The sequence below is a fragment of the Podarcis tiliguerta genome (assembly GCF_965153285.1).
Source record: "Podarcis tiliguerta genome assembly, chromosome: 1".
In the NCBI taxonomy this organism is placed as follows: domain Eukaryota; kingdom Metazoa; phylum Chordata; class Lepidosauria; order Squamata; family Lacertidae; genus Podarcis; species Podarcis tiliguerta.
Genome location: NC_139534.1, coordinates 84,841,530 through 84,869,400, shown reverse-complemented (window position 1 = coordinate 84,869,400; position 27,871 = coordinate 84,841,530). Strand labels below are relative to the sequence as shown.

Below are 27,871 nucleotides of genomic sequence, written 5' to 3'. Positions count from 1 at the left end.
AATGTTCCTGGGCACGTTTTGCCACCAATATTTAAACCATAGGTCCGTCCAGATGTTTTTGGGACTCTACTCCCATCAGCCCCAGTCAGCATGGCCAATTGTCAGGAATGATGGAAGTTGTGCTTCAACAACATCTGGAGGGCAACCCATTAGCCACTCCTGGTAAAGGGGAAGAACAGAAGCACTATATGTTGTTCCAGAATTGTGCACTCCATTTCCAGACATCAAATACAAGGCAACCAGTCCTGGATTTGCTGGATTTATTAACAATTCAAATTAACAAAGACAAGAAATTCGGGGATAAAGACATTTATAAAACAAGTTAATAGTTACAACACAACTGTAAAAGCAGGAATACATTTTAAGGAACTGAAGTCACAGTTTGAATTTGAAATTTAGAAAGTGCATTTCTTTCCTCTGAAGTAGGAAATAGGGCTCACTCCTTCATCACTACTTTCAGTTCCACTAAGCATTCTGGAGACAGAACACCAGATAATATGGATTATACTTGTCTTTCTGCTAGGGAGGAGCCAGAAATGATGGCTTAGGAAGTCAGGACATCCAATAAGAGGCCTGAATAAGTAATCTAGTTTGTTTGTGAAGTGTGTCCAAGAGTTTCAATGAACAAGTGTAGTGGTTAAGCTTTCAGAGAAGTGTTACTGAAAATGGTTTTCACATGCTCCCCAATTAGAATGATGGTTTCCCCATGTCTTCAAGGTGTCATCAAGGCTGTCCTTCACTGTCTCAACATTCAAAAAGTCTAGGTCACCCATTTTGACAGAGTTAATGTTGTAAAAAGAGAGTAAACCATTAGGGCATTATATAGCTTCATATATGGCTGAGAATCCATCTGTGATAAGCTTCTTAGACTCTAACTTCTAACACAATTGAAGTGCTTCACACAGGAAAAAATATTACTCGGAACAGCTCATGTTACTATATGAGACCTGCTATATAAAACAATCTCTTCTCAAGATCACAAACTCAGTATTTCCCACTGATCTGAGACTGGACTGGGGGGTGGGGCAGAATAAACCCTGCCAAGGTTACACTGAAAACAAATCAAGAAAGCGTGATCAATAATCTGAAGGCGCTATGATGTTATCTGGCTAGAATTCCAAGTACTCCATAAGGTGAAGCCAATGCATGCAGTGCAGGACTTGAGGAGTACTTCAACAAAAGAGATGCAAATGCACTGCAACCTACAGCGGGGGGAAAAGGGACCAACTACATTGGAAGGAGATTGCTAGGAAAATCTGCACAGAAAAGGTATTTTCCATCTCTCTTACTCCCAGTGCCACATTAACTCCACATAAGTCACAATAGACATGATTCAATCCATTCCATGAACTGATTGCAGTAAAAGGAGAAACTGAATGAGTTTTCGGCAATGTCAGAAAACTCATTCAAAACTGGCACGACTTCTGAGGTACTCAAAAAAGCAAGTTCACACAAGCAGGACTGTTATAGTATTTTTTAAAAAAATGCTATAGTAATCTGATTTTGCTGAGAAACTCAGCTTTCTCAACTGTGTAAATTATGCAAATAAAGTATATTTGGTTTTTTATTTTGCCTGATTTACTCCACTTCTGCTAATTGTGGAGAGAGGCAAGAAGCTATACCTTCTGACCACAGGAAATCTCATTCAGCAGTTCATCAAGCTTCTGAGAGGTCAGCAGGAACAATATGCACACGCTCCAAGCATGTCTTTGCAACCATAAGGACTAGAAACTTGCTTTTGTAAAAACTGAAATCAGCATTTTTAATGGAAGCAAAGTTCTGTGGCCAGTATTATATTCTGCACTCTTGCAGAACTGTATTCCAGTCTAAGATACCTCTTTTCAGCATCAATGAATAGAAACATGAACACTATGTGTTGGAGAGCCATAGTGGATTTTCACACCTAACTGAATAGTTATTGCCATTCTGGCCATCCATCTTACTTACTATTGCTGTCCTAAGTCAAGCTGGTCATTGCTGTTACTGCGCTGTTCTCTTTTGTATCAATACATGCCACCGTTTTGGCAGTCTACGTATTTTTGTTGATGTGCACACCTGGGTGCACGGTGTTGCTCTAGTTTGAATGGCAGAGACAGTATTTGGAGTGTTTAATAGATGCAGATCCTGGAACTATGGTAAGCACCATTAAATATTTTGCATGGTTCACCTCAGTAACCTGCTAGTAAGTGATGAGTGAACACTAATGGATGCTCTAAATGGAGCAACAAATGGATCCCATCTGAAGTAACAGGTATATATTTAGGAATGAGCAAGTCTTATTCAATGTCGTTTCTTAGCAGACTCCAACTGTATCTCAGGAAAGCCAGAGATTTGTTCTCCAGGGCTTTTGGTTATTGATGAAGCTTGCTCACTGCATCCTGCACAGGAGTTTAAGAGGCCTGGTGTGGAATCTGTGTTACACATTAACACACTTGATGGGTAAAGTTGTTGGTCAATGTTCTGATCCTTCTGGCAAAAATCCTTCTCTGCTACTGAAGTGCCTATTCCAGAACCTGACTTTTGCCTTGTCAGTTTCTCATTTCAGGCTGTAAAGAAATAAAAGAGCCCACAGGTTAGTTTTCTCCCTCAGAAACAAGCCCATTTGCAGATATACAATCTAAACAGGGCAAGACTGCTGGGAAAGAAAGAGGTTTGTGAGAAATGTTTTAAGGCATAGCTTAAACTATTGCAAGAAGAACAAAGTACAGGTATTGGAAGGCAGTGAGCTGCAGTCTGAGAGTATTGGCAGACTAGAGATGAAAAAGGAAATAGAGGACAGACAAGCTAGATAAGGATACAAATGGTGCAGAGATTGAAAATCAATAGTAGTAATAAACTGGATCCAATAAGAAGAAAGAAGTCAATGAAGGAAGTGTAATGAGGAATGGGGGCAAAACAAGGTAGAGAGAGAAAAACTACCACCACTAAATGAACAGCAAAGTTAAAAAAGGAGCAGGTGAAAAATGGATGCCAATAAGAATAAGTCATGTCTTTGCAATACAAAGAGATAAAAATGCAAAGTTGTAGCCATTTTTAAAGATTGGAAACATCAAGTTTTTATAGCAGGTCAAATAAAAGAGAGGCCAGGAGAGTTGCAAGGATTTTAAGGTTCTGTACCCAGGGAAAAATGAAGAACAAAAGCATTCCCGAGAGGGAGAGAAAAGGAAAAAAGGGTACAGACAGAAAAAGACAACAGACAAGTAGCTCATTTTTAGGAGAAGGTAGCAGAAAAGCTATCTAGGGAAATGACAATATGGAGCTAGACTAGAAGCAGCAGCATAGAGGTTTTGGCCAGAGAAGGGTTAATTAGGATAAGATAAATGGAAGGTTACCTAAGATAGATCACCAAGGAACTGCAGTGGTGGGTACTACAGCAATACTCTTAAGCAGCACTGCATCTGGTAGCTATGAGAAATTAAAATGGGAGGCTAAATTCAGCTGCCTGGTGCTGTTTGGAGTGCTAGGCCAGAAAAAACCACCTTGTCTTAAAGGAAGGTTGAGGGCAGGCATCAATGGTGGGCCCTGTTGGAGTCATGGGTCCTCAGCAGCTGGCTGTGGATGCCAGGTGCTAGGTGCTGATGCCTGTCCTGAACTGACAGGTGTAGTGATGGCTGAATAGCAGTCATGGAGCAAAAATGTAGGTAACTTAAAGGGCTCATGTTTCAAGTATATGCTAGCTACTCACATGTACAATTTCTTGTCGTAGGTTCTTTGGAATTTGCGCGGGCATCACCTTGGCCCGTTTGTACAGCTCTTCATTGTGTTCTTCTACAACATTAAGCTTCCGTTTTGGAGATGTCTGGCCATAGTGTGACTGCCTTGGCACTACAAAATGTTAAAGAAGAATTACTAGGACACTTCTCTCAAGAAACTCAAATATTATAGACTTTCAAACTATTTGCAACACTGGATGGAAAATACAGGCAGCAGCTGAGAGGGAAAATTGCTAAAGACCCTTTATTATATTGCAAAGACTCCCTTCATGATTTCAGTTCATATTTTGGCACTAAAGCAAGTACTGATATTTTCTCCTTCAGACCAGAGTAAGAATCAGAAGATTCTTGTCAGTTGTTCATTCCAGCTTTTCTTTCAAGCCATCTCATGCTTAGGCAGGCTTCAGGTACAGAATAGAATATGTTTGCTGATTCACTTCAGTCTTACAAAAATTCTAGGAGAGACACATCAACTCTTAAACAAGACTCCTAAACTAGACTCCACCACCTACATTCCTTGTGGAACTAATCTTACAGTTATTTATGATTTCCCAAGTTCCTATTAAAAGGTTCATAAAATATGCAAATAATGCCTACTCACTTGTGCAGCTACCTTGGCTTGCAGAAGGGTCTGTGACGGGGGCGCTGAGGTCTTCCATGCTGGAAGGGACAGAGGCCAATAAACCTGCAAAAAGTTAATGGTTCCATTAAAGAACAGGCAACTTTTCATTATTTACTGATTTATACTAGTACCGTACTCCAAAACTGCCAATTTCTGTAAAAGGCATCATGGTGACATACAATATAAGCATTAAAACATCATGAAATACAAAACAACTAACCAACACATAATCAAATTAATTGTCTAGAAATGTTTTCAACAGGTGGAGAAATATTAAGATTATGGACGCTTGTCTGATTGCAAAGGCAACAGGGTTCCAAGATACTGAGGGAAGAAGGAAGACTACTATAAAGTGTCAGGGAATCTACATGTGCTGCAATGTTGATTCCTGAATGTAACTTCTTTTAACATGTCTATATACTGTCTGTATACACATGTCTGTATATACATCTGAAGGTGCGGCACAATGTCAGGGGGTCAACAGACAGCAACTCTAAGCCATTCCCAGGGAACGGTCCTGCAGGCAGGAGCAGAATCACTAGACTCTACTGCCACTAATTCCCATCCCACATATTAATCCAATGAAACATGAGATGAAGATTTCCTATTTTGGAAATTAACAGTTAATCACAATAGAAGCCACTTAAACATTAAGTTGCCAAAGGCATCTAATTCATAACACTCCAGTTTACAAGATCATCTGTTTACAGCTAGAGGGCAGTTTTATTTAAATGTAATAGTAATAATAGGAAGCCTGTCAAGCTGGCAGAATATTTGATGAGGAGAGTAACCAAGATCCCAGCACTGGTATATTATAATACTTGTGGCTCAATTCTGATCATATACTTAGCCTTACATTTTATAAGGTTCCTTCTTAAGAGCTCCAGATAGTTTATTTGTGCTTCACAGGGGCTGGCCCGTTTACAAAATATGTTCTACCTGTAAACAGGTATGTTTAATAATATTCAGAGTGGCCTTCTTTGCTGCAGTAGATATCTACAGATGCCTTTACAGCTATGAGCTGTAAAAGTGACCAACTAATGATATCCTTTGTTTTCCTGGCAGGATCTTTTATTCTGTATCTTAGGCATTTTATTTATTATCATGCAAGTTGGTTTATATTGTTGTGTTTTATGTTTTCTGTTACAGCTATATCGTGATGTGCAGTGGTCACAGCATAAAGTCAGAATCTTAATTCTTCATTGCTTATGCCTCTCTATTCCAATGTGTGTTACATATAATGGGTCCCCAAGTCTCTTTGTGTTTGGTTTCAGTTCTGAAGAAGTTCTGTCTCCTGTTTTTCAAACATTACACACTACTTACAGAGCGATTCATGGTCTGCTAGGAGCACAAACCCTAACACCTAGTAGAAGCCATTTCTTCCTTGTAAAGGCTGGATGACATTTGATCAGCTTAGATGGTTTAGTAAAACCCAAATGTATTATGTAGTACTCAGTACTTACAAAGGCCTCTGTAGCGTGAGAGCTGCTGATAGATCTGTTTCATGCGCTCTATGTTCATTCGGCTGGCCTCTGCATGGTTCACCATGGGTTTGGGATAGTCTACCCCAGGGGTGTCAAACGCAAATTCATCGGGGGCCACATCAGCAGTTTGGACACCCTCAAAGGGCCGGTTGTATCTATAGGACTCAATATGCGCTCAATATAAAAACAAGTGGAGGTTTCCTGAATGCATGTAAAGTGGAGGTTTCCTGTGTAGAACGGCCGGCGCCGCTAGAGGGCAGACGTTCTCTGGCTTGTAGGCTGCCGCGCATGCACTGAAGAGGCGGCTTTCTTGTGTCAAAAAAAAAAGAAGAAGCGAGAATAAAAGGTGAAGGCTAGCAGCCGGCGGTGGCTACACGGGCCACATGACGAGGTCTGGTGGGCCGGATTCGGCCCGCGGGCCTTGTGTTTGACACCCGTGGTCTACCCCAATGATACATTTTGCTGCCTTCTGCACTGACTCAGGAGCATTCCATGGCTCATAGATGTAGCGCGAGGGAAAACCTTTCAACTTGGGAAGATATCGCCTGCAACATAAATTGAGTGAGACCTTCACTTAGTACTGTAAACAATAAACTGCCCCAATCACAAAAGGAGGCAGGTCTGCATCTTACTTTCAGCATTGTCCTCACTCTTCAGCCAAAAAGGCTCCGAGAGCAACTTACATAAGATCAATAAAAAAAAGATAATCACTAAAAGACAGCACACAAAAAGGGGATGAGGAGGGAGGAGGAAAACCATCAAGCTAAAAACAAAAATGTAATAGTTCTGCATTGCAGGGTGTTGGATAGATGACCCTTGGGATCCCTTCCAACTCTACAATTCTATGATTCTAATGACCAGCCACAATGGAAACACCAGTGGTATCCAGTCTCTCAGAAGAGCTAGTGGAATGATTGTGTTTCCATCTCTCCCTCGGCTGCAGCTTGACTGAACTGACAAGCTCCAGTGACATAACGGGACACTTTGCTCACCTGATGAAGTCACCACTGGGATCTGTTCGACGTCCAAAACCAACAGGGCAGTAGCAGTGGAAGAACTGTTGGAAAAAAGCACTGCACGAAAGCCACATCCAGCTGCCTGAATTCACACTGAAATCAGCATCTAGCAGCAGCTCATCAAACACCTGGAATAAAGAGGGGTGAACTCAGTGAGGAAAGTCCTTCAGTAAAGTCTCAGTGACAGGGGGCAGGGATGGGAATATGTGAAGCCAACTATCACCTACAACATCACTGATAATTTTGTAATATTCAGTGAACCCAGACCATGGGAGAATGAAAATAATAAGAGAAACTAGCCAGCAAGATACAGTTTGTGGAAGCTTGCCTGCTCAGACAGGAAAAGCACATTTTTTTCTATTTGAAGTTACCACTGCTATGTTCTCCATGCACAATAGCAACAAAAAACAAAGCTATGCTACTGTCAGGTAGTCCAGTTGAATTTGATTTCTGGGATATTGTCACTTAAGTTTCCAGTATTTGCTCTTATGGAACAGGATTACTACCATGTTAATATAGTAGCGGCTGGGGCAACCCAGTCAGATGGGTGGGGTAATAATAATGCTGCATTTCAGGGACTTTCCAACAGATCCCAAGAATCGAATGTGCTTATCATATATTACATTTCAAGAGGTTCCTTAGAATGGGAGGCTCATTTCAGTGAGCTATGGTAGTGCTGTGCTGCCTGTAGAGGTGTTTCACAGCTCTTTACTGCCAACATATACTTTCTGTCTCTTTTCTTCCTTACTCACCCTTACGCCTGACTCCCAGCTGATCCAAAGGTCTCCTCGGGTTAGAAAGCAGGCTACAGCATGCCGGGCCAGGTGATGAATCCAACCCTCCTGTCTCAATTGCGTCATGATAGCATCAATCCAGGGGAAGCCTGTCTTGCCTTCTGCCCACTTTGCCAAGGCTTCAGGATTCCTGTCCCATGGGATCTGAATACAAATTGGGTTCCCCTCCATACGGTCAAATTGAGGATTGTTTGTGGCAGCTGTATAAAAAAATTCTCTCCAGAGTAACTGGCCATATAACGACAATGGTGGAGTGCTATTCCGCTTCACCTAGAGATGACAGGAAGAAAGAGACATATACCAATAAGATAGTATCAGAGTTTTTTGACATACCAATAGATTCTGCACTTTAATTAGGGTTATAGCTTCAGTAAACTTCTACTACGAGATCAAGGCAGTAAGCTTTTAAAACACATGTTCCCAAGCATACCTTTACTAAAAATAATTACCTAAGGTCAGAATATTTGCTTTAAACTTTGCTTGTATACAAAATCCACAGAAAGGCCTTAAAAGGGCAAAATTAAGGCAGCCAGTGTGAGGGAACCATCTACTGAAAATATGTTCAGAAAAATGTAACTCAAGCAATGTGTTATTCCTTTGTAATCAGTCCCAGCTATAAAACAGCAGAGAGGTTTTCTTAGTGATGACATCCGAGCTGTGGAATACTCTTATAAGAAGAGCCTGTTGGACCTGGCCAATAGCTATCTAATCCAGCAACCTCTTCCTCCAAATGCTGTAACCTTTCCTCACAGGGGAGTTGCTCCATCACCTTATCATTTTGATTGTGGTTTTCTCTCTACAGAAGGATTCAGGTGGCATGCACTTGATTGCCCTTTTGCCACCAAGCAAACACCTTTTTAGATGCAATTATAATCTCCTGACCTATGCTGTTTTTATAATTTTGTCTGTTCCTTTGTAAGATGCCCTTGGAATATGCATGTAAGGCAGTATAAACAAACTTATAATATTCCAATATTCCCTGGAAAGTGCAGACACCTAGGAGGTTGAAATGCAAATTAATACATTTCAATGACTACGCAGTGGCGTAGCGTGGGGGGTGCAGGGGGGGCCGGCCGCACCATCTGGGGGTTAGGGGGCGCAAATCCACGGGTTAGGGGGTGCAAATTACTTGCCTTGCCCCGGGTGCTGACAACCCACGCTACGCCACTGTGACTACGTCAAGATGTTGGAAATGATTACAGATATAAGGTCTACTAGAGACATGAAGAGAATTAACATCTCACTAAATACTCAGATTCATTTTGATTCCCGGACTTAAGATATCTTGTTGAAGGAAGATTCTTTCTGATTCTTACCTTTCTGTATAGTTCCCAGAGCCGGTAGTAGAATAAGCGGCAAGACAAGCACCCAAACCGAAGGTAGGGGCTGAGCCCTGTGGGACTGGCCAACAGTGAATTGGCGTTCATCCTTGGCCTCTCGTAATTCGCAACCCATGCCTTGAAGGATTCAGGTAAAGGGAGAAAAGCAAACAGTCATGCACCTTAAAACAACCTTCTGTGAAATTCTATAAACAAGTGTTATTTGATGCTACTAACAATCTACCAGTTGCAGGGACCTTCAAATTGTTTTTTTCTTTGCACGGGGAGAACAGGGAGGCACATCTTGTCATGACTTGCCAGTGTCATGTGTACCACACTTTATTTTCCTAACTTTCAAACTCTGACTGTTACTAGTTAAGGGAATTCACCGCTAAGAGTGTTAATTAAGGCTGGCTTTCGTCCAGTACAATTAATCACTACCAAAGAAAGCAAGGGATATAGGTCAATATACCAGACACCACACCAGTGTGTCAGAAACTGAAGTATATAATAGGCTAATATTAAAAAAAGGAAAATGTAAGTGGACTGTACACAAACTTGACTTTATTTCAATCACAGTTCATTGGTGCACACCAGACAACAATACTAGGATATAAAATGTGTATGCATTTACAAGAGTAATAAAAGAACATGTAAGATCTAGATTAAGGCAAGAAAGTATGAAATGATTTGGTATTTCATTATTAGTTTCAGAAGGGTGAAAGCATTAGAAACTAAGACAACCTTTGGCTTGCAACACGTCTCAGACACCAGAGCAGCAAAGAGATTGGTTTTTCTAGATTCACCTAATACACTGGTAATAGCACAGCAAAGGGTACCCCTCCTTCCCTGATGCATTATTTTGCAATACAGATTATAAGGTTACCTTTCTTTCCAGGTGCTTATCCAGACGAGTTAATGCTTCAGTCTCTCCTCCTTGCCAAACAGCTGGAGCAAGACCCTCAGTGGGGAAGCCTGAAAGAGAATGGAAGAGGGTGTTAATATAGAACTCAGTCAACAGATATGGCTTTAATTCAATCTTGTGCAGTGTATTAACTAAATGTGTTCTGCACTATACAGCATGAAATGACCACTGACAACCAGCAGAGGGCACCTTTGAATAAAGGTTTTCATAAGGTACACACCCCTGCAGCATATGCTATAAAACCTAGGAAAACATAAGTACTTATTTTTCTGCAAAACTATTGATTATAACCCTTGAAAACCAACCCTCAAACTGAAATGGAGGGGGGTGGGAAGAGAGAGAGTGTGTAGAAAATTCAATAAAACAACAGCCATGTAGCTTGGAGCACTTCTAGAGAGCTGATATAATGGAGGAGTCGTTTCCACTTGCTCATTTCTAAATTTAAACAACCTGCTTAGCAACAAAATTTTCAGTCCAATCTAGTGTGTTAAAGATTAACAATCTGATTTCTGCCTGCTCATAAAGAAATGGCTGACATAGTTGGGTTAGGAACAATATTAGGGGACTAGTATGGAACCAAGGTACAAAGCATGGACAGAAGAAAGACTATGTTCTATTTTCTAGACACACAATTTTCAAGATATAAATTATTTCAATTACCAGCCTGTAATTAGTAATTTCTTACAGTAAAAAATAATCACAATGACCCAACACAAGGTATAGTACCCATAGTATCCACAGCTAATCCACTGATTTTCCCAAGGTGCACTGATAATCTCAAATTTGTTTCTAAAGACAGAACCAGAACAGGCCAGGCAAGAAGAGTACTACAGTCCATCTGTTCCAAGCCCATTGAAAGCTGGTGTAGCTGTCCTGCAGTTCTGCAACGTACCAAGCTCCTCCAGGGATGGAACGCCATAAGTTTCGTCATGATTTTCTCGGATCTCAGTCCTGCATATCTCCATCTGTTGATTTGTAACTGTGGCAACTGGCTTCTTGGGTAGGTCCATGCGACTAATGATGGCCTGGAAACGCTTGTACGTCAGCGGAGGTTTATGCCCATTCAATTCAATTATCCTGCAGATTGGAGAAAGAAGTATTTTTAAAAGTTTTGCTGCCATAAGTTGTGTAGGGAAGTAGCATTTCCCTCAATACATTTAGGATCAGTCACTCTTTCAAATATTTTGTGGGAGGGCTAAAACTCACAAAACAGACACTGCAATCCTATTCTCTCACATTTCCAGCTTTAGCCACTAACAAGTAGCTAATGCCACAGAAGACAGAATTGGGATGACCTTAAGAGATTGGAGAACTGGGCCAAAACTAACAAAATGAATTTCAATAGGGGCAAATGTAAGGTTCTACACTTAGGCAGGCAGAACTAGCTGCACAAATATAAGATGGGGAACATGTGAAAAGGATCTAGGGGTCTTAGTAGACCATAAGCTTAACATGAGTCAACAGTGTGATGCAGCAGCAAAAAAAACTAATGCTATTCTAGGCTGCAGCAATAGAAGTCTAGTGTCCAGGGTCTAGGGAAGTAATAATATCACTCCATGTGACCTTGGTCAGGCCACTCCCGGAGTACTGTGTCCACTTCTGGGCACCAGAATCTAAGAAGGGTACTGACAAGTTGGAATGTGTGCAGAGGGGGGCGACCAAGAAGCTGAAGGGTCTGGAAACCAAGCTTTATTGGGAACGGTTGAGGAAGCTGGGTATGTTTAGCCGGGATAAGAGAAGACTGAGAGGAGATGCGAGAGCCATCTTCCCATATCTAAAGGATAGTCACATTGAAGAGGGAGTAAGCTTCTTTTCTCCTGCTCTGGAAGATAGAACACAAGCCAATGGGTTCAAGTTACAAGAAAGAAGATTCCGACTAAACATTCAGAAGAACTTTCTGACAGTAATAGCCGTTCGACAGCGGAACGAACTCCGGAGATTGGGGCTCTCCTTCACTGGAGGTTTTTAAGCAGAGGTTGGATGGCCATCTATCATGATTGCTTTAGTTGAGAATCCTGCATTGCAGGGAGTTGGACTAGATGACCCTCGAGGTACTTTGTAACTCTATAATTCTATGATTCTAAGTATTCCTCAGTACTCTTCTTCATGACATCTATGGCCTGGAAGCCCCACCCCACTACAAGAGCAATGTACCAGACCAAAATAAATACATTAATAATAATCTATAAAATCATACTGTTCCTAAATTAACAGTTGGCAGACTAGAATTATCCTTCTGGGCAAATCTGGTGGAATAAAAAAAATGCCTCAACAGGTGCCAAAATCCCAAAAGGGTCAACAGCAGCTCAATACCCAACCATGGGGCTGCTACACTAAAAACCCTGCTCCATGTCACCAGAAAACAGACCTTGGGAATGTGCAATCCTACCAAGAAGCAGTCCCCTGATGACTGCACCAGTATTCAAGGGGTAAGGAGACTTCTCAGGTATCTTGGTCAAAAGTTGTTAAAGGATTTAAAAAAGAAAACTAGAACATTGAATCTGTTCCAGTAACATATTGGCAGGCAGTGCAGATCCCAGTGCACAGGTGCTATTGTATTGCCAATAGGTCACTCCAGTTAACAGGCTAGGTGTCTCTGCACTAACTGCAACTTCTGGACCATGCCAGAATGCAGACCCAGACAGTAATCAAGGCCTGAGGTTACCAACACAAGACTGACTTTGGTCAAGTTATTCTGCCCCTAGAACAGTTGCCCCTACAACAGGCAAAGTTGGTCACTGAGGACACCTGGGTTTCAAGTGATGATGATGGATCCAGGAATATCCCCTGACTATGAACCTGCTTCTTCAAAGTGAGCACAATCCTGCCAGGTAATTGACCTATCTCCCAGACACTGAAATCACTTGCATACAGTATGTATGTCTTATTAGGATTCAGCTTCAGCTTACTGGCCCCATTCAGTCCACTTGCATGTCCAGACACGAATCCAGGCCTTGCACAGCCATTCCTAGTTCAGCCGTTTAAGAGAGTCAGAGTCAAGTGTCATCAGCATACTGGTGACACTTTTCTAGTTCCAACTGAGGCTGAGAAACACAAACTTGTGGTTTGGTTATTGTCAAGAACTTATTTTTTGTGAAAGTTTCGTGCTTAGGTAGTTTCAATCACAGCTGCAAAACTGCCTTAAAAAGAAATTTACTGATGTGGTTAAGAATGCCTAAACACTGTGCAGAGATCTCCACCACTAAAATAATTATTTCATATGTGGTTTAGGAGTCCACACTTTTTATGCTCTCAGTGTCCGTCAGGCCACCAATGTAACTTAAAGATGAACCCAAAATGCCTCTGCAGGGTGTGAAATGCAGATAAAGATGCTTTAAGTTTCCCAGAAAAACAGAATGGCTTCCTGAAAGTCATACAACACACAGAGCATGCTGTTCAGACAGTCTCTGATCCAGGCACCCACCAATGATTCAGGCTATGCTTGAACACAGAAGCGACCTGCATTCATTTAGTTGCTTTATACTGTACAATTCTAACAGGGAACCCTCTATATTAAAGAAGTTAACACCTAGCTAAGAAGATCCTGAAGCAACAGATCTTTTCTCTGGTGAAAAAAAAGCCTCCAGAACAGAAATAACTAAAGACTCTCAAAAGCCAGAATGCGAAGAGTTAAAGAGGCAGTGAGAGAGCCAAGTTGCTAGCTTATATAAAGCCAAAGCAGCTTCCTGCTCAGCTTGTGTACTAGGAGTTACAAGAGCAGCAGCCACGTCCTCCCAGTCAACAACTTACGCAAAAGGGTTGGGCTTTCAGTCTAATGTTTCAGCATAAGCCATGTGCCTGCCTTTCCCCTGGCATCTGCACGTGTAAAGGGGAGGAGCTCCACGCCATCTAGGCTTTTACAGAGCTACACTCACATGCATGGCTCCGTGACCTAGCTTCCCAACAATGCACAACAGCCGCAAAACGGAAGGCAGCTCCTTGCCTTACGATTTCTCTACCTATTGAATCCAAGCAACAAACTAATCCCCTCTTACGTACTGAAGCAAAAGGAACTGTGCAAATGAAACTGTGTGAACTAGAAAGCCAAGAGTGAAGAGTAAGTGTGAGGGTTCCAAAAATTGACTGGGTCAGTGCAACAGGATCAAATACTGAGTCAGCATAGTCCAGCTGTCAGGAGGAACACAGAAGATCAACCCCCCTGGCTCAGCCGTGCTCAATAGCAGAACTTGGGCATAACTCTCCAGCTCAAGTTCCCCCAGCTTAACTATAGAGATGTGAATGTCTTATTTTCACATGTTGCGTGAGGATGAATGAGTCAAGAACAGCAAATAAGTTTTAAATTGAAATAGAGCTCTAAAATTAAATATGCTCTTTAGAGAAGAAATAGTTAGGAAAATTTGACCTTTTTAGCATTAAAAGACAGAAAGTGAGGGCCATACAACAACATATGATTTCCCCCTTTCCAAAACGGTCAAACTCTGTAGTTCATATAAAAGTTTTTCTTCCTCCACCATTAGCTTTCTGCCCTTATAAGCAATTATTTCCCCATCAATAGAAATTCTGCATTTAAATAGTGGGGGAAATTATATTTTTACGCTCTTTTATAAGCATTTTAAGCAGCTTCCCAGCAACAGATGAAATAAGCTCACTCATCCTCATTAATTACAGGAAGTTCCCTGATTGTATCTGAATGTTTAGTAATGACTAGACGTTACAATTCTGAGTAATACACCAGGTTGCAGAATTTGCTGAGGGCATCTCAGTCAGCCCTATATTTCAGACCCTTCAGTCTACCAAGAATAAAATGTCTAGATTCTAAAGGAAAGAGGCTCTTCCTAACAGCAATAAACTAGGAAGCAGTTTAAATACTTTAAAAATGTAAACATCCTGTGATTGCGGAATTATTTTGGCTACTTTCTCCACAAACAATTCAAGCTACAAAACAGTTCAAGCCACTGTCCAATTCATACACAGCATAAGCATATAGCATACTTATATTTAAAGTCTAACAACAATACTGCAAATACACACATATCCACACTAAAATTTAATTCCTAAAAAACTGAACTGAAATTACCTAACACTGAATTGATGTAAAATGTTTCCTGCCTGAAACATAATACTGAACTAATACTGGATGGGAGGGGAAAATACCAAGTGTTGGGGGAGGGGCATAACAATAACCATAATTTTTCATCATTGGAAATAATCTTGGTGAGCTTTGGTTTTAACATGTCCCTTCCAACACTACAACTCTGGTGTGGTTGCAAGGAAATGCAAGTCCAAGGCTTGCCTAGTCCCGTTTCCTTTATAATAAAAGCCAGCTTATCATTATATCCAAACCCAGCCACTCTGAATGAAATAACATAAAACCAGGAAAACTAGCACATTTGCTAATATGGTAATTAGCTACTGCCCCAGCTTTTCAGATTTTTCTAATACCAGGCAGTCCATCAGCCACAAGACTGTGGGGAGGGGAGTGCTCTGACCCAAGTAGCAGTATGCCTAGCATGCTTCTAAGCTGGGGGAGGCGCTTGTGAAGGAGGAGAGAGCAAATGTGGCTTCCTGAGATTATTTCTTTTAAAATACAGTGGCTAGAGATGGGCCTCCAAAGAACATAGCCTCTAAAAGACACCTAATGTCAAGGCACCAATATGGTAGAGCTCTGCTGCTGTTTTGCACTTAAAAATACAGTAGGTAGATAAGTACATGCATGACACAAAGGAGAATAATATAAAGTTTCTAAAGAATTCTAAAAATTAAAATGCCAAGAAATGGTAGCAGTGTACAGGCAGGGCCAGGAAAAAGCATTTTCTGAAACATGGTCAAAACCTTTAAATAAAACCAACCCTATCAGAGGTCTTGTACATGGACTTCCACTCATGCAACAGGGCTTTCCCCACTCCTCTCCCTATCCCCAATCGGGGAGGCTAGAACAACCTCCACAATAGAACATGAAAGAAAGGGGGGGGGGTCCCATTTGGTAAGCTTCAATGTTTGCACAGATGGAACAGTTGGAAGAACAGGGCATAGAATTCCACATGTAGATAGTGCATAATGATTAATGGGCAAGCACTGCATGAAATTCCATCTGCAGAATGAATATCTCCCCCTCTCAAGAATTACAAAGCTGGACAGACTCTGAAAGACATTGACAAAACAGAACCTGACTGGGTAAAGGGCATGTCAGGTTCTAAGTTACCATCATAATAAGACAGGATGTGCCACACCAAAGATACTCCTGTTTTAATTTAAATTTGCAATTACTAACTTAACATATTTGCACACTTAAACAATACAATGCAGCTTAACACCTATATACAAGCCTGTACAACTGTGACCACAATATATATGTTAAGTGCTGCTGCCTTGCCACAAGAGAATACAGGTGTGTGAGAGAATGAATCATGTTTCATTTAAGAACAAACACAGAGCAATAGTGAATGAAGGACTGAACAGTCTCATACAACCAGTTTCACAGTCTCTTTGCCCCATTGTCCCTGCGACAGAATGCATACATATCCCATGCATCTTCTCCCAGTTTCACCGTTCAAAGTATACCTTCAGCTCCTTCCCTAGGGAAGAATTCAAAGTTGTACTATGGCAATCATTCCATCACTGAAAGAATTTCAGCTTGCCAGGTGGAACAATCCCCTCCATGTACTGTTCTATGGGCTCTTCTGGAAACCCCACCACCACCAATTGTGGGGAGGCAAGGGGAGAAAAGCCCTGTTGTGCTAGCAGAAGCCCTCGCTTCTGCTAGTGGGACTTGTTAGCTGAATCTGTTCCCTAATGTTTTGTTGCAAACCTGCAGCAATAATGATCTTATTCCATAGCACTTTGCAGTAGTAGCAATATAATTAGCTCATAATTTATAAACTCTGGATCAGCTGCTTCTTTTCCCAATTCCCACACCAAAAGGTGGAATTCAGTATGAAACTTGAGATCTTTTAATCCTATAATAGTACCACAACAGGATGAACTGAAACTCTGATCAGTTAAGAAATCCTAAATATTCTCTCCCACCTCATCACCAGATGTGTTTTATTTTTCCTCAGATATCATAATACCTTAGCATCTCCTTAAGCAGATCTATATCTTACCTGTCCAGATCGTAAAGGGTATGCGAGTTCTCCATTATCACTGATACTCCAGCTTCTTTAGCCAGCTTCACTATAGCTGCATCTCTCTCTTTTCCAAAGGGCTCAGAGTCATATTCAAAGGTAAGACGTGTCACTCCCCATTCCTGCAAGAAACCACACAATATTACCCCACTACAAATATGAAATGCCACTCTTAGCTCACCATAGAAGTCTGAGAACTAACACTTTAAAGGTAGGCTGAAATCCAAAGACAGATTTAGGGAAAGGATCCCATTTTAAACAATAAGCATTAACACATACAAACAAAAGATAATCCACTAACAACAGCTGTTCTCACAATGCATTAAAAAACTTTGCTTTTTAAGAGTAGTTTCTTAGTGTCTCAGGTCACTTCCCTTGCTATCCTCACTGAATATCAAAAATAGGAACTCTTTGGTTTGCTGCTGACTTTTTGGTGTGTGAGTGTGTGTTTGTGCGCCTCTCTGTATATGTATGTACAAACGTCAGGACACACAACATTGTTTAATTACAATCATAGTAACGAGAAACTTGATTAAATTGACCTTTTTTCTTGCCAGTTCAAATCATTATTTAATTATTTCCAGTCTGCCTCTGTGTATCCCAAACAGCACTATAAGCCACCTGTTCTAGGATAACTAGACACCTGAACCAGAACACTCCCTTTATGGGATAATGAAACACTGTAACATGGTTGCAGCTCCCAGTTGCATGTTCATGTTAACAATATGTATTATGTATCAAATTGTGAAACCACAGTACAGTCGTACCTTGGCTCCCGAACACCTTGAGACTCAAACGTTTTGGCTCCCGAATGCCGCAAACCTGGAAGTGAGTGTTCTTTGGAAGCTGAACGTCTGACACGGCTTCTGCGGCTTCAGCTTGAGTGCAGGAAGCTCCTGCAGCCAATCAGAAGCCACGCCTTGGTTGTCAAATGTTTTCAGAAATTGAATTGGCTTCTGGAACGGATTCCGTTCGATAACCAAGGTACAACTGTACTTGCATATTGAACGCCATCTATGACCAATCTAGTAACACAATATAGGACCTTGCATCAACCATAGAAAACACCACAAGGGAAAGCCTATGCTTCACATGCAGAAGATTCCACCAGTGAAAAGGAGAACAGGTTTCAGGCCAAGAAAAAGTAGTCAGAGTATATAATGACAGCTTCACAGAATCTAACAAGAAATTGAGCATCTCTTGCTTTAAAATTTTCATATACCAAATTTTGGAGAGTGCTGGGGTGCCAGTCACAAAATGGCTTCCATGGAAAGTGTGGCATAATACAAAATTTGAGAGATAACCACCCCTGACAACCTTATGCTTACCATAGGAAGTCAGCTATGTACTGATTGTGGAAATCACACAATACTGATTATATATACAAACAGAGGTACACGCTGATGGTGTTGCTGTCTAACAACAACAGGGAATACCCCTCAGTACCAGGAAAAATATGCAAGGTAGTCATATCACACTCACTTTCATTTCACATGCCCCATGCCTTTCTTTCTAGGAGAGCCAGAGACTGACTTCTTTTTAAAATGAAAACTCAGATCCTGAGGAACCTGCCAAAGGCACCAATGAAAGCCTTTGAATGTGCTGGGTTGGCAACCCCCATTCTAGTCAGCCAAATAAAGTCAGAATTCTTTTTAAAAAAATGCCTACAAGATATGTAAAGTTCTACATCTAATTACAGTGGCCACACTACAAGTTAAGAGAAAAAAGAAGGATCAAGAGGCTACAAGAGCCCCCACTCTGATATTGTAGGTCCCCAACTGGACAGATTAAGTTCTTGAGAAGCTTGTGTTGCATCGAATGCTCTGCATGTGTAGTTCAGCTGGTGCAACAAGACTTCTGTTCCCTTTCTTCCCCCCTTTTGAGGGCAAGTGTGAGCTGGAGTGGGAAGGAAAAGGAAGAGGAAGCTGTTCTGCAAAAGGAGCTGCAGCACTGGATATGACCCATGGCCCTGCAAATATACAGACAACCTAGAAAATTATTGGATGAAGCACCCAGCAAACATCCCAGAACAGACAGAAGTACAAGAATTTCTACCCAGAGTGTGGTGCAGCCCCTTCAGTCTATTCATAAGACCAGTTTTTTAAACATGAAAGTTGAATGTTACTGGATAGATCATGAATAAATCGTAAGCTGAATGGTCAATGCACTGGAAAGGACAATATAAAGAATTCAAGCATCTTTAGAACCTTAGCTAAAGCTTTTTGCAGTATCTCGCTCTTCAAAAACATGGCCTATTTTCTCTGACAAAATGTGTTAGATGTAATTGGTTGCCACAGCAAGCATCCTAAAAATATGACAAAGGGAAGTGTGTATGATGCAGAAAACTCTGCTTCACACAAATCAAGATCTAGGTACAATCAAGATAAAAGCATAAGGTGGAAACTTTGGCAAACAGGTGCACAGACTATTTGGAATTGAGTCCAACACGTATTTGCTTTACACAACCATTTGAGATAAAAGTTATCATGTAAATCCTCAACTTGAAAAAAGCAAGGTTTCTCTATTCTGCATGCAAAATTCTGCATGATCTTTCCCATTCAGCATGCTATGCCGCTATATACATATACAACTTAAGAACAGAATGGTACACTACACTGAATTTCAGCATAACCAGTAGACAAAAGATGGATACTTTCTGCTCCACATAAAATTTACAACCACAGAAATGGCATAAGCCCTCAAAAAAGTTACTTCAGTTCCTTGAATAAGCCCTTAGCGATAAGATGTTAAGATATCAATGAACTAGGTTAAGCAGCCACAATCAGGATAGAAATAGTTGTAGTTTTGATGCAGATTTCCAACTGACAATTTGGAAAGGACTGAGAAAGCAAAAGATGCAGATGTTGTGCCCTGTTCCCCCACCCTGTCTAGTTTCTTATGTGGCAAAACTAGAACCCTGCTTGCTAAAATAGGCAGCAGAGATGTGATCAGTGGAGGAATGGAAGGCACAGCAGCTGCATGCTCTCCCATCATTTCCAAACATTTATACATCATCCAGGGGCCAAAGTGACCCTCCAGGCCCTTCTATCTGGCCCCCAAGGCTCTCCCTAGGGCACACCCCTCATAGGCCCTGATTTCAACCCTCCTTAAATGTTTTTGCCTGGCTACAATCAATGTAAATATCAATGTTAGTCAGAAGCAGCTGAATGAGGCATGGAATTTTAGGGTGGTATTCAACTTTTTAAGGTAGCTCCTGGATTAACAGTAGTGCAAGCAGATTCCCCCCCCCCCCCAGCTTTGCTCTGGAGAGTTGGTGGTACCCCCAGAACAGATTTAGGGAGTGTGTAGGAGAACATTTTGTCACACAAGGAGAAATCCATGTGTCAACATAACACTCACCTTAGTACTCCATTTAATACAAACCTAATTTACAGGAAAATTCACTTTCCTTTAAAATAGGCTTCCTCAAACTTGGCCCTCCAGATGTTTTGAGAATGCAATTCCCATCATCCCTGACCACTGGTCCTGCTAGCTAGGGATCATGGGAGTTGTAGGCCAAAAACATCTGGAGGGCCGAGTTTGAGGAAGCCTGCTTTAAAAGCTTTTCACACAGAGAAATTTTCTTACCTTAAAGAGTCTTGGGAAAACATCAGTAGGCTGCCCTCTTACTACAAACAAGCGCGAGTTGAGTTTTCGTAAACTGTTATCCAAATCTTCCAGGGACTGGAGTAAAAACCTATGGAGAAGAAGAAATAAGATGGCATCAGCAGCTGTTGGGTCAAGTAGTTAAACTCCAAAGCAAAGAATTCAGCTCCTTATCTATCAGTGCTTGAAAGTCCTTTGCCAACACTTATATTTTATATTTTCTTCTCCTTAAGAAGAAAAAAAACCATATGGCAGAAATACCAATCAGAAATACCAGGTTGTGGAATCAGAAGTTTATGTTCTTCTTTCCCATTGCTACATCTAAGAAATGATCCCTGTGACAATTTGCTCTCAATCCTTGCATACCTAAATCAGGAATGAAGTATGTACTTCACACACACACACACACACACTGCCACTTTTGCATAGATCTATCACTGTAGAGATGAATTTTTCCACTAAAAACCAAAACAGAGAATATAAACAGTTTAATTTTTGACATTTTACATTACAAAATGTAGAAATGCAAGACTCTTTGCTAGAATGCATGTTCTAACTCTATACACAAGCATTGAATTTCAGAATCACATCATATATCTTCCTTGTTGTATTCGAGTGGAAAAGTCCAACTACTGGTATCAATTTAGGCTTTTCTCTGTAAATCAGATCATAGAACAGAACAATGGTATGTACATACACATGGGGCTAAAAGACATAGAAGAAATTCAGGACTTTAATCTTAGGTAAACACGTGCAATTAAAAGGGTGAAATATGCACCTCTTAGCTTAAAATAAAATTGTAAAACATTTAAATAAAGTAGAAGGCAGCAGCCCAGGTGGTAACTGGTCTTATAAGTGCTAGAATATATAACATTATGCCAAAAGCAAGATCTTGGGAAGGTGTTTTAACTGGATATTATGCTTAATTGATTTTCTGCCTCACAGACTTGCAGAAGCAAGGTCAGTCAGATCCACATGATTGCTGCTTGAAGCATTGATAAAGCCATTAACACTAACCCAGGCCTATAAAAATCTTAACCAAAATATTAATTTCTACCAACCTACATTCCAATGGCTATTAGAGTAGTAAAATGTCCCCAAACCAATACCAATCTTAAGGACCTTGTTGTGATCAACTGGGTGTGCACTTTGAGGATAAAAATAAGCTGCAGATTATCTTGGCAAGAGCTAGATTTTGTGGGGCTGCCTCTAAAAATGACAGTGCTAGTTAGGACAGAGTGTCTCCTAACAGGGCATCGTGTTTGTAGGGGGGTTATTGGTTTGATTTTGTTTTATTGTGTATTTTATGTTCACATTTTGTATTTTTTTGTGAACTGCCCTGTGATCTTTGGATGAAAGGCAGTATACACATTCAATAAATAAAAAATATTAATAATGGTGTTGACAAGCTGCTTGCAGGGCTACACCAGACGATATGTCTTCTTGTCCCCTGTCCCAAGCTAGCATGACTGTATCTGAACCATGAGTAACAATTCACTGTGTAACTGGTTGTTGCATGCACCTTGAAAAAGGTGGTGGTATGGCCACTCCTTGAAGCTGATGTTTTGGATCAACTACAGTACAAATATTCCCCATTCTCGGAAGTAGACATGGTTATGGCAAGGCAACTGCAGGCACTCTCAGATGAAATCTACACCCATTCCAATTTGGGCTCAGACGTGGCAATGGGACAAAGCTGCCCTTGGTTGCATTGAAGGATGGCCAGTGTTGACAGCGGGTCAAGGGGAATACAACCTTGCTCCTGCTTCTTGATCTTTCTATAGTTTTCACTATCGGCAACCATGGTATCGCCTTGGCCTGGCTTAATGGGATAGGAATTGGCGGAATTGTGTTGCAGTGGCTCCATTCTTTCCTATGTGGCACAATTCAGTGAATAGCATTGGGAGAGTGATTTCTGACGCTCTGGCAGTTATGCTATGGGGGTGCTGCAGGGCATTATTTTATCCCCAATGTTGGGAGCAGACACCAGGAAATTTGGGGCATTAGTATGCTGATTACACACTATTTCGTTGTAACATGTGAATCAGAAGAGGCCATGAGGGCTCTGGATAACACAATGCCTGGATAGAGTGGTGAGAGGAATGAAGGAAATTAACTGAGCTTGAATCCTGACAAGACTAAGACACGGTGAGTGAATGGTTCCTGCATCCAAGAAATTGGTCAGTTTACATCCACCTGAAAGAGCAAGTATGCATTTTGGGATGGCTTATGAATCCAGCTTTGTCATTGGAGGTGGCCCCAGTAACTAGGAGCACCTTTTATCAGCTTCGACTCATACATAAGCCACGGTCCTTCCTGGACAAAGACAGCTTGACTACAATAGTCCAGCTACTGGCTTCCCCCTCTGGTTGTCCAAAACCTGCAGTTAGCACAGAATGCTGAACCAAATAGCTAACAGGAGTGAGACCTGCACTAGCTTCCCATTTGTTACTGGGCTAAATTCAAGGTGTTAGGTTATAAAGTCGTCAAAAACTTGGGATCAGTATACTTGAAGGATCACCTTGCCCAATCGCTTGACCATTTTAATCTACGGAACTAGTGCTTTTATAAGTACCACATAATACTCATTTTGCCTTTTGAGGAATCTATCCTTTAGTGTGAAGAACCTGCTCTCTGGAACTTTTAATATTAGGAAGGCCCATTCATTGCACCTTTCTTAATGGCTGCTAAAGTTCTGCTCACGCAATCAAATGAAAACATGTATTTTTATTATATACATTTGTTGTGACTTGATTTTAGCTATATTTTATTATGTATACTTGTTTTTAAGTTTGATTTTATGGGTATTTTCCTATAACTATTGTATATTATTTAATCTTCTTAGAGAGTTTTAAAATTTATTTTGCAGCACAGTATATACCGCATTTTTCGCTCCATAGGACGCACCCGACCATAGGACACACCTTGTTTTAGAGGGGGAGAACAAGAAAAAAAAATTCTCCCCCTCTCTGCTCAGCGCCCTTTCAGCGAAGCGGCAGGAGAAACGGAGCCCCTTCCATTTCTCCTCCCGCTTCGCTGAAGGGGCGCTGCACAGCTCTCCCTCTCTGCTGAAGCCAGGAGAGTCTTGCTCTCCTGGCTTCAGTGAAAGGAACCCGAAGCCTTTGGAGCACAGCGCGAGTTCCCGCTGCACTCCAAAGGCTTCAGGGATAGCCACCTGAAGCCTCGTGAGCGCAGCGGGAACTCGCGCTGCACTCCAAAGGCTTTGGGTTCCTTTCGCTGTTAGTTAAAAAATAAATCTGGAGGAAAAACTGTGCCAGGGTGTAATTTTTACCTTCAAAAACTATGTAAAAAACTCTGGAAGACAGGTAAGCCTCTTTCTATATTAATGATGTACATGTAAAAGAGTATGTCCAAAATGTTAGCTATATATCTGTTGCAAGTGATATTCTTCTGCCCCAAGTGAACTCTCTTAAAGTAGCCAAATTACATCTCAAGTCTCACAAGATATTTCTCTGACTTAAACATAGAATAATCCTGAGCCAAACTAAGCATGCCATAACAGGGCTTTCCCAGCTTCTTCACCTAGGATTCTGTATGTTGAAACTACATTAAGCATACACTGCAGGTATTTCCAAACTAGTAGAACAAGAATGTCTTATTAGACAAGGTGCAGCCTATCCTAAAATGACAGCATCATTCCAGCAGCTATGCCAGCTGCCAACAACAGATTTACTCCCTTTTACAGCTGCTCCAGCAATCTCATTTTTTCCGTATTTTTTTTTAGAGGGTGAACATATTCACAGCTAAATGGTGGTTTTCAAAGTGTATTATTCTGTTAGAAGTACAGAGGGGGACACAAACGTAACATAGGAATTACTCACAAAACTACTCTCAAATTACAAACAGCCTAAATTATTTTACATGGGTATGGCCTACTGAACTTACAGCACGTATGGAGAGAATTAGTTTATGTTCCATTTATTCCAGAGAAGTATTTTGTGTATTGCGACCATAACAAGCTCCCTGTTTTCAAGATTAAAAGAAATTTAAACAAAGCCACGCAACATAGCAGCTAGTATAGTGAAAAGGCATTTTTAGATGATAATATTTGCTTTCCCTTAAAAGCACAAGCAAAATAAAAGTATCAAGGGTAGGATTCATTGTTGTGCTATTACAAACTTCCCACCCCTGCAAGCATTTCAGCCTGCCAAATGGAACAACCTCCCCTTTCCCCCATGTGCTGTTCTGGGTGTTCTCTTTACCCTCTGATACAATTTTGGAGGATGCTGGAGGGGGGGGTGCCCTGGAGCTCAAGGGGAATTTCTTGCACAACACAGGGTTTCTGTTAAAGGGTATCATTAGGCAAATCCCACCCCTAGTTTCAACTTGTTTTGTTGCTGTCATATGTTATAAAAAGATTAATAGCCTCCATGGTTGCTTAAATATTGCTCCAAATGTCTTTTGATGTATTTAGGCAGTCAGAAAGGATGCCAGATATGATTCAGTTGTGGGGAGGAGAGACATCCTTGTCCTTAGGGTAGTGGCAATCGAAGGGGCAAGTAAGGTGCTTCCCTTAGTTGGTTTCCATAATTGTGGGGGGCGGGATGGGGCGGGCTTCTCTTTAGGCAGCATCAGTGAAATAGTATTCATTCAATAACAGCCTTATATTTAGGCACTAGCCTAGTAGCTACAGGCAACTAGAAATTCCATGCAGATGAGTGCTTTGAATTCCATGCAGGTGAGTGGGCTGGCAGAGGACAAGAGCGCTTTGTCCTTCATCCATGTCCTGGACAAAAACAAAGCATGCTGCTGGACAAGGAAAGCCCTCTTCCCCAGGCCCAACACAGCAATGCAGCTCCATCTTTCCCTGCTGCCAATCCCACAAAATGGCTAGTAATTTTTTTTAACCTGCAAGTAACTTTTGTGAGCTTATTTTCAAGTATGCTCCAATAACCTGACTACAGTCTTTGGGCAGTGAGGCCATATGTGGCCTTCCTTAACAGACACAAGGCATATTACCTTTGGAAATGAACAGAATACAATGGTACCTTGGGTTAAGTACTAAATTCGTTCTGGAGGTCCGTTCTTAACCTGAAACTGTTCTTAACCTGAAGCACCAGTTTAGCTAATGGGGCCTCCCACTGCCGCTGCCACCGTAAATCTCTGTTCTCATCCTGAAGCAAAGTTCTTAACCCGAGGTACTATTTCTGGGTTAGCGGAGTCTGTAACCTGAAGTGTATGTAACCCGAGGTACCACTGTACTCTATGGCAAAAGAACAGAATCTTTGGATCCTCCAATTTACTTGTTGAAATCTAGAAAAGAACATGATGCAAGAAATCCGAAGTGTAAACACCAGAAAATCCTATTGGATACTGTTGTTGTGATGTCATCTTTACAACAACACTCCCCGCCCCCATGGTTGAGTTCAAAGGCAACTAGGGGGTTGCAGCACTCGTCTTGCTTTCAGGCTGAGGGAACCGAAGTTTGTCAACAGACAGCTCTCCGGGTCATGTGGCCAGCATGACTAACCCGCTTCTGTTGCAACATCTACTCGCACTGGCGTGCTTTCGAATTGCTAGGCTGGAAGGAGCAGGGGCAGAGCAACGGGAGCTCATTCTGTCGCGGGGATTCGAACCGGCAAGCCCAATCTAAACCACTGAGCCACCCACGTCCCCGTCCCCCCAACACACACACGTAACAGACGCATGAAAACAGATGCAGCGCTGACACTCCTTTTGTTTCATAAGCTGGTTTCCCCTCATTTTCTGCTCCTTCTTCTCTTCCTCCGGTTTTTCTGACGTCTTTCCCGCGCCCGCCTGCAGCGACACACTCCGCGCGCCTGTTATTTAACTGGGCGCAAGGCTTCGCCCGGGCATCGCTGCGAGCCTCCTACGCGGCTCCTACCACCAGCAGGCCGGAGCCGAACCCGCAGCCGAGGAGGGCTGCGTCTGGAAGTCCCAAGCTCAAGCCTCGTCCCCACTGGACTTAACCCCCCCACACGGCGCCCCCTATCGATTCTCTGCGCCCTGCCGCGCAGTTCTCGCGCCGCTTAAGTTATCAATTACTCCCACGGGCTCCACGTCAGCAAGGCGACCGAGTTCACCTGCAGGTGGGCCTTGTAGTCCAGCTAAGTCTGGGGCGTTTTACAGTGGTACCTCAGGTTACATACGCTTCAGGTCACACACTCCGCTAACCCAGAAATAGTGCTTCAGGTTAATAACTTCGCTTCAGGATGAGAACAGAAATCGTGCTCCGGCGGCGCGGCGGCAGCGGGAGGCTCCATTAGATAAAGTGGTGCTTCAGGTTAAGAACAGTTTCAGGTTACGTACGGACCTCCGGAACGAACTAAGGACTTAACCTGAGGTACCACTGTATTTTAGGCCACTGACGGGCGGAGCTTCGCCTTTTCTTTTCTTGAGCCCGCTCTCCTGTTTCTCAAAACTTTACACCCCCCTGGGCACGTCTGCCAACACCCTCCGCGTCGGGGCACGAGGGTGAGAGGCAGCCTCCCCCTCCCCTCCTACGTCCTCGCGCCCCAGCTCGCGCCAATTCTCCACCCCCAACTCCCCCGCGCGCCCACTCGCGATGCCTTCCCCTCCCCTCTCTCGCTCACCGCCAGCGGTTGATGCCCACAGCCGAGGAGGCCGCGAACCAGGGGTCCAAGATGTAGATGCAGCGCACGGGGCCGCCCTCCCGGATGGCCGCCTGCAGCGCGGGGTTGTCGTGGAGCCGCAAGCCGCGGCGGAACCAGTGCACGGAGCAGCCGCCGGTGGTGCGGGCGTCGCGGCCGCCCGAGGTCCGAGAGCCCGGGCCCATTGGGAAAGCAGTCGCCATTCCGTCAAGCAACGCAGCCGCCAGAAGAAGCACAACCGCCGCCCGTGTCTGTCAGGCGCGCTGTGCCCCGCCCGGTTCCCAACCGCCACACTTGGCGCGGCCCCTCCCGCCCGGAGCTCGCGCGCAGAAGCTCCGCCCCGCGAAGCCCATTGGCCGCCCGTGCTACATAACACGGCCAGGCCCCTCTACACGTTCCAGGGATGCGGCGCGGCACGTTTCTGCGGCGTGTAGCTGCCGGGGCGGAGGCCGCGCCGCACAAGGGAGAACCTTACCAAAGGGCAGGCGCGGCAGGCAGGCGGGGCAGCCCCTCCGAGATCCAAGATCCCGAACCCTACGTGCCTTTAGAGCTGAAGCGCTGGTTGAAACATAGATGTCAACTTTCAGATTTGAAAATAAGGGATCAGCAGCCTCACCTGACCCGGGGACACGCTACGGGATATCTAACAATCCGGGATAGCAGCGGGAAACGGCTCTAGAATAAGGGAATTTCCCGCAAAAAAGGGAAGGTTGA

At 42.6% G+C, this 27,871-nt stretch overlaps 1 protein-coding gene across 4 annotated transcripts; it reads right to left on the bottom strand.

The window, feature by feature from the left end:
• Positions 1-246: 246 nt before the first annotated feature.
• On the bottom strand, positions 247-27,613 carry CRY2 (cryptochrome circadian regulator 2). Of its 4 annotated transcripts, none has more exons than XR_014514745.1 (13): positions 27,140-27,613; positions 20,547-20,655; positions 16,938-17,080; positions 10,766-10,950; positions 9,835-9,923; positions 8,946-9,086; positions 7,588-7,899; positions 6,812-6,963; positions 6,254-6,364; positions 5,799-5,897; positions 4,315-4,398; positions 3,686-3,825; positions 247-2,546 (listed from the first exon to the last, which is right to left on the bottom strand). XR_014514745.1 is itself a non-coding variant. In XM_083455783.1 (13 exons), exons 1-13 carry the CDS (start codon positions 27,358-27,360, stop codon positions 2,529-2,531), a joined length of 1,797 nt encoding a protein of 598 aa, XP_083311909.1. In that variant the 5' UTR covers positions 27,361-27,485; the 3' UTR covers positions 247-2,528. The 4 variants fall into 4 exon arrangements, 2 of the variants coding, with proteins under 2 accessions (XP_083311909.1, XP_083311910.1); XR_014514746.1 differs by having other exon boundaries at positions 4,327-4,398; positions 27,140-27,485; XM_083455783.1 differs by having other exon boundaries at positions 5,799-5,905; positions 6,269-6,364; positions 27,140-27,485.
• Between the last annotated feature and the right edge of the window lie 258 nt (positions 27,614-27,871).

Bases quoted from the DNA above. Each gene is read 5' to 3' on its own strand.
- CRY2 (XM_083455783.1), bottom strand. From the start codon at position 27,360: ATGGCGACTGCTTTCCCAATGGGCCCGGGCTCTCGGACCTCGGGCGGC. The intron at 6,964-7,587 runs GTGAGTAAGGAA...TCTTTATTCCAG, and splicing joins GCTGGGAGTCAGGCGTAAGG to GTGTTTGATGAGCTGCTGCT. The intron at 3,826-4,314 runs GTGAGTAGGCAT...AACATTTTGTAG, and splicing joins AAGCCAAGGTAGCTGCACAA to TGCCAAGGCAGTCACACTAT.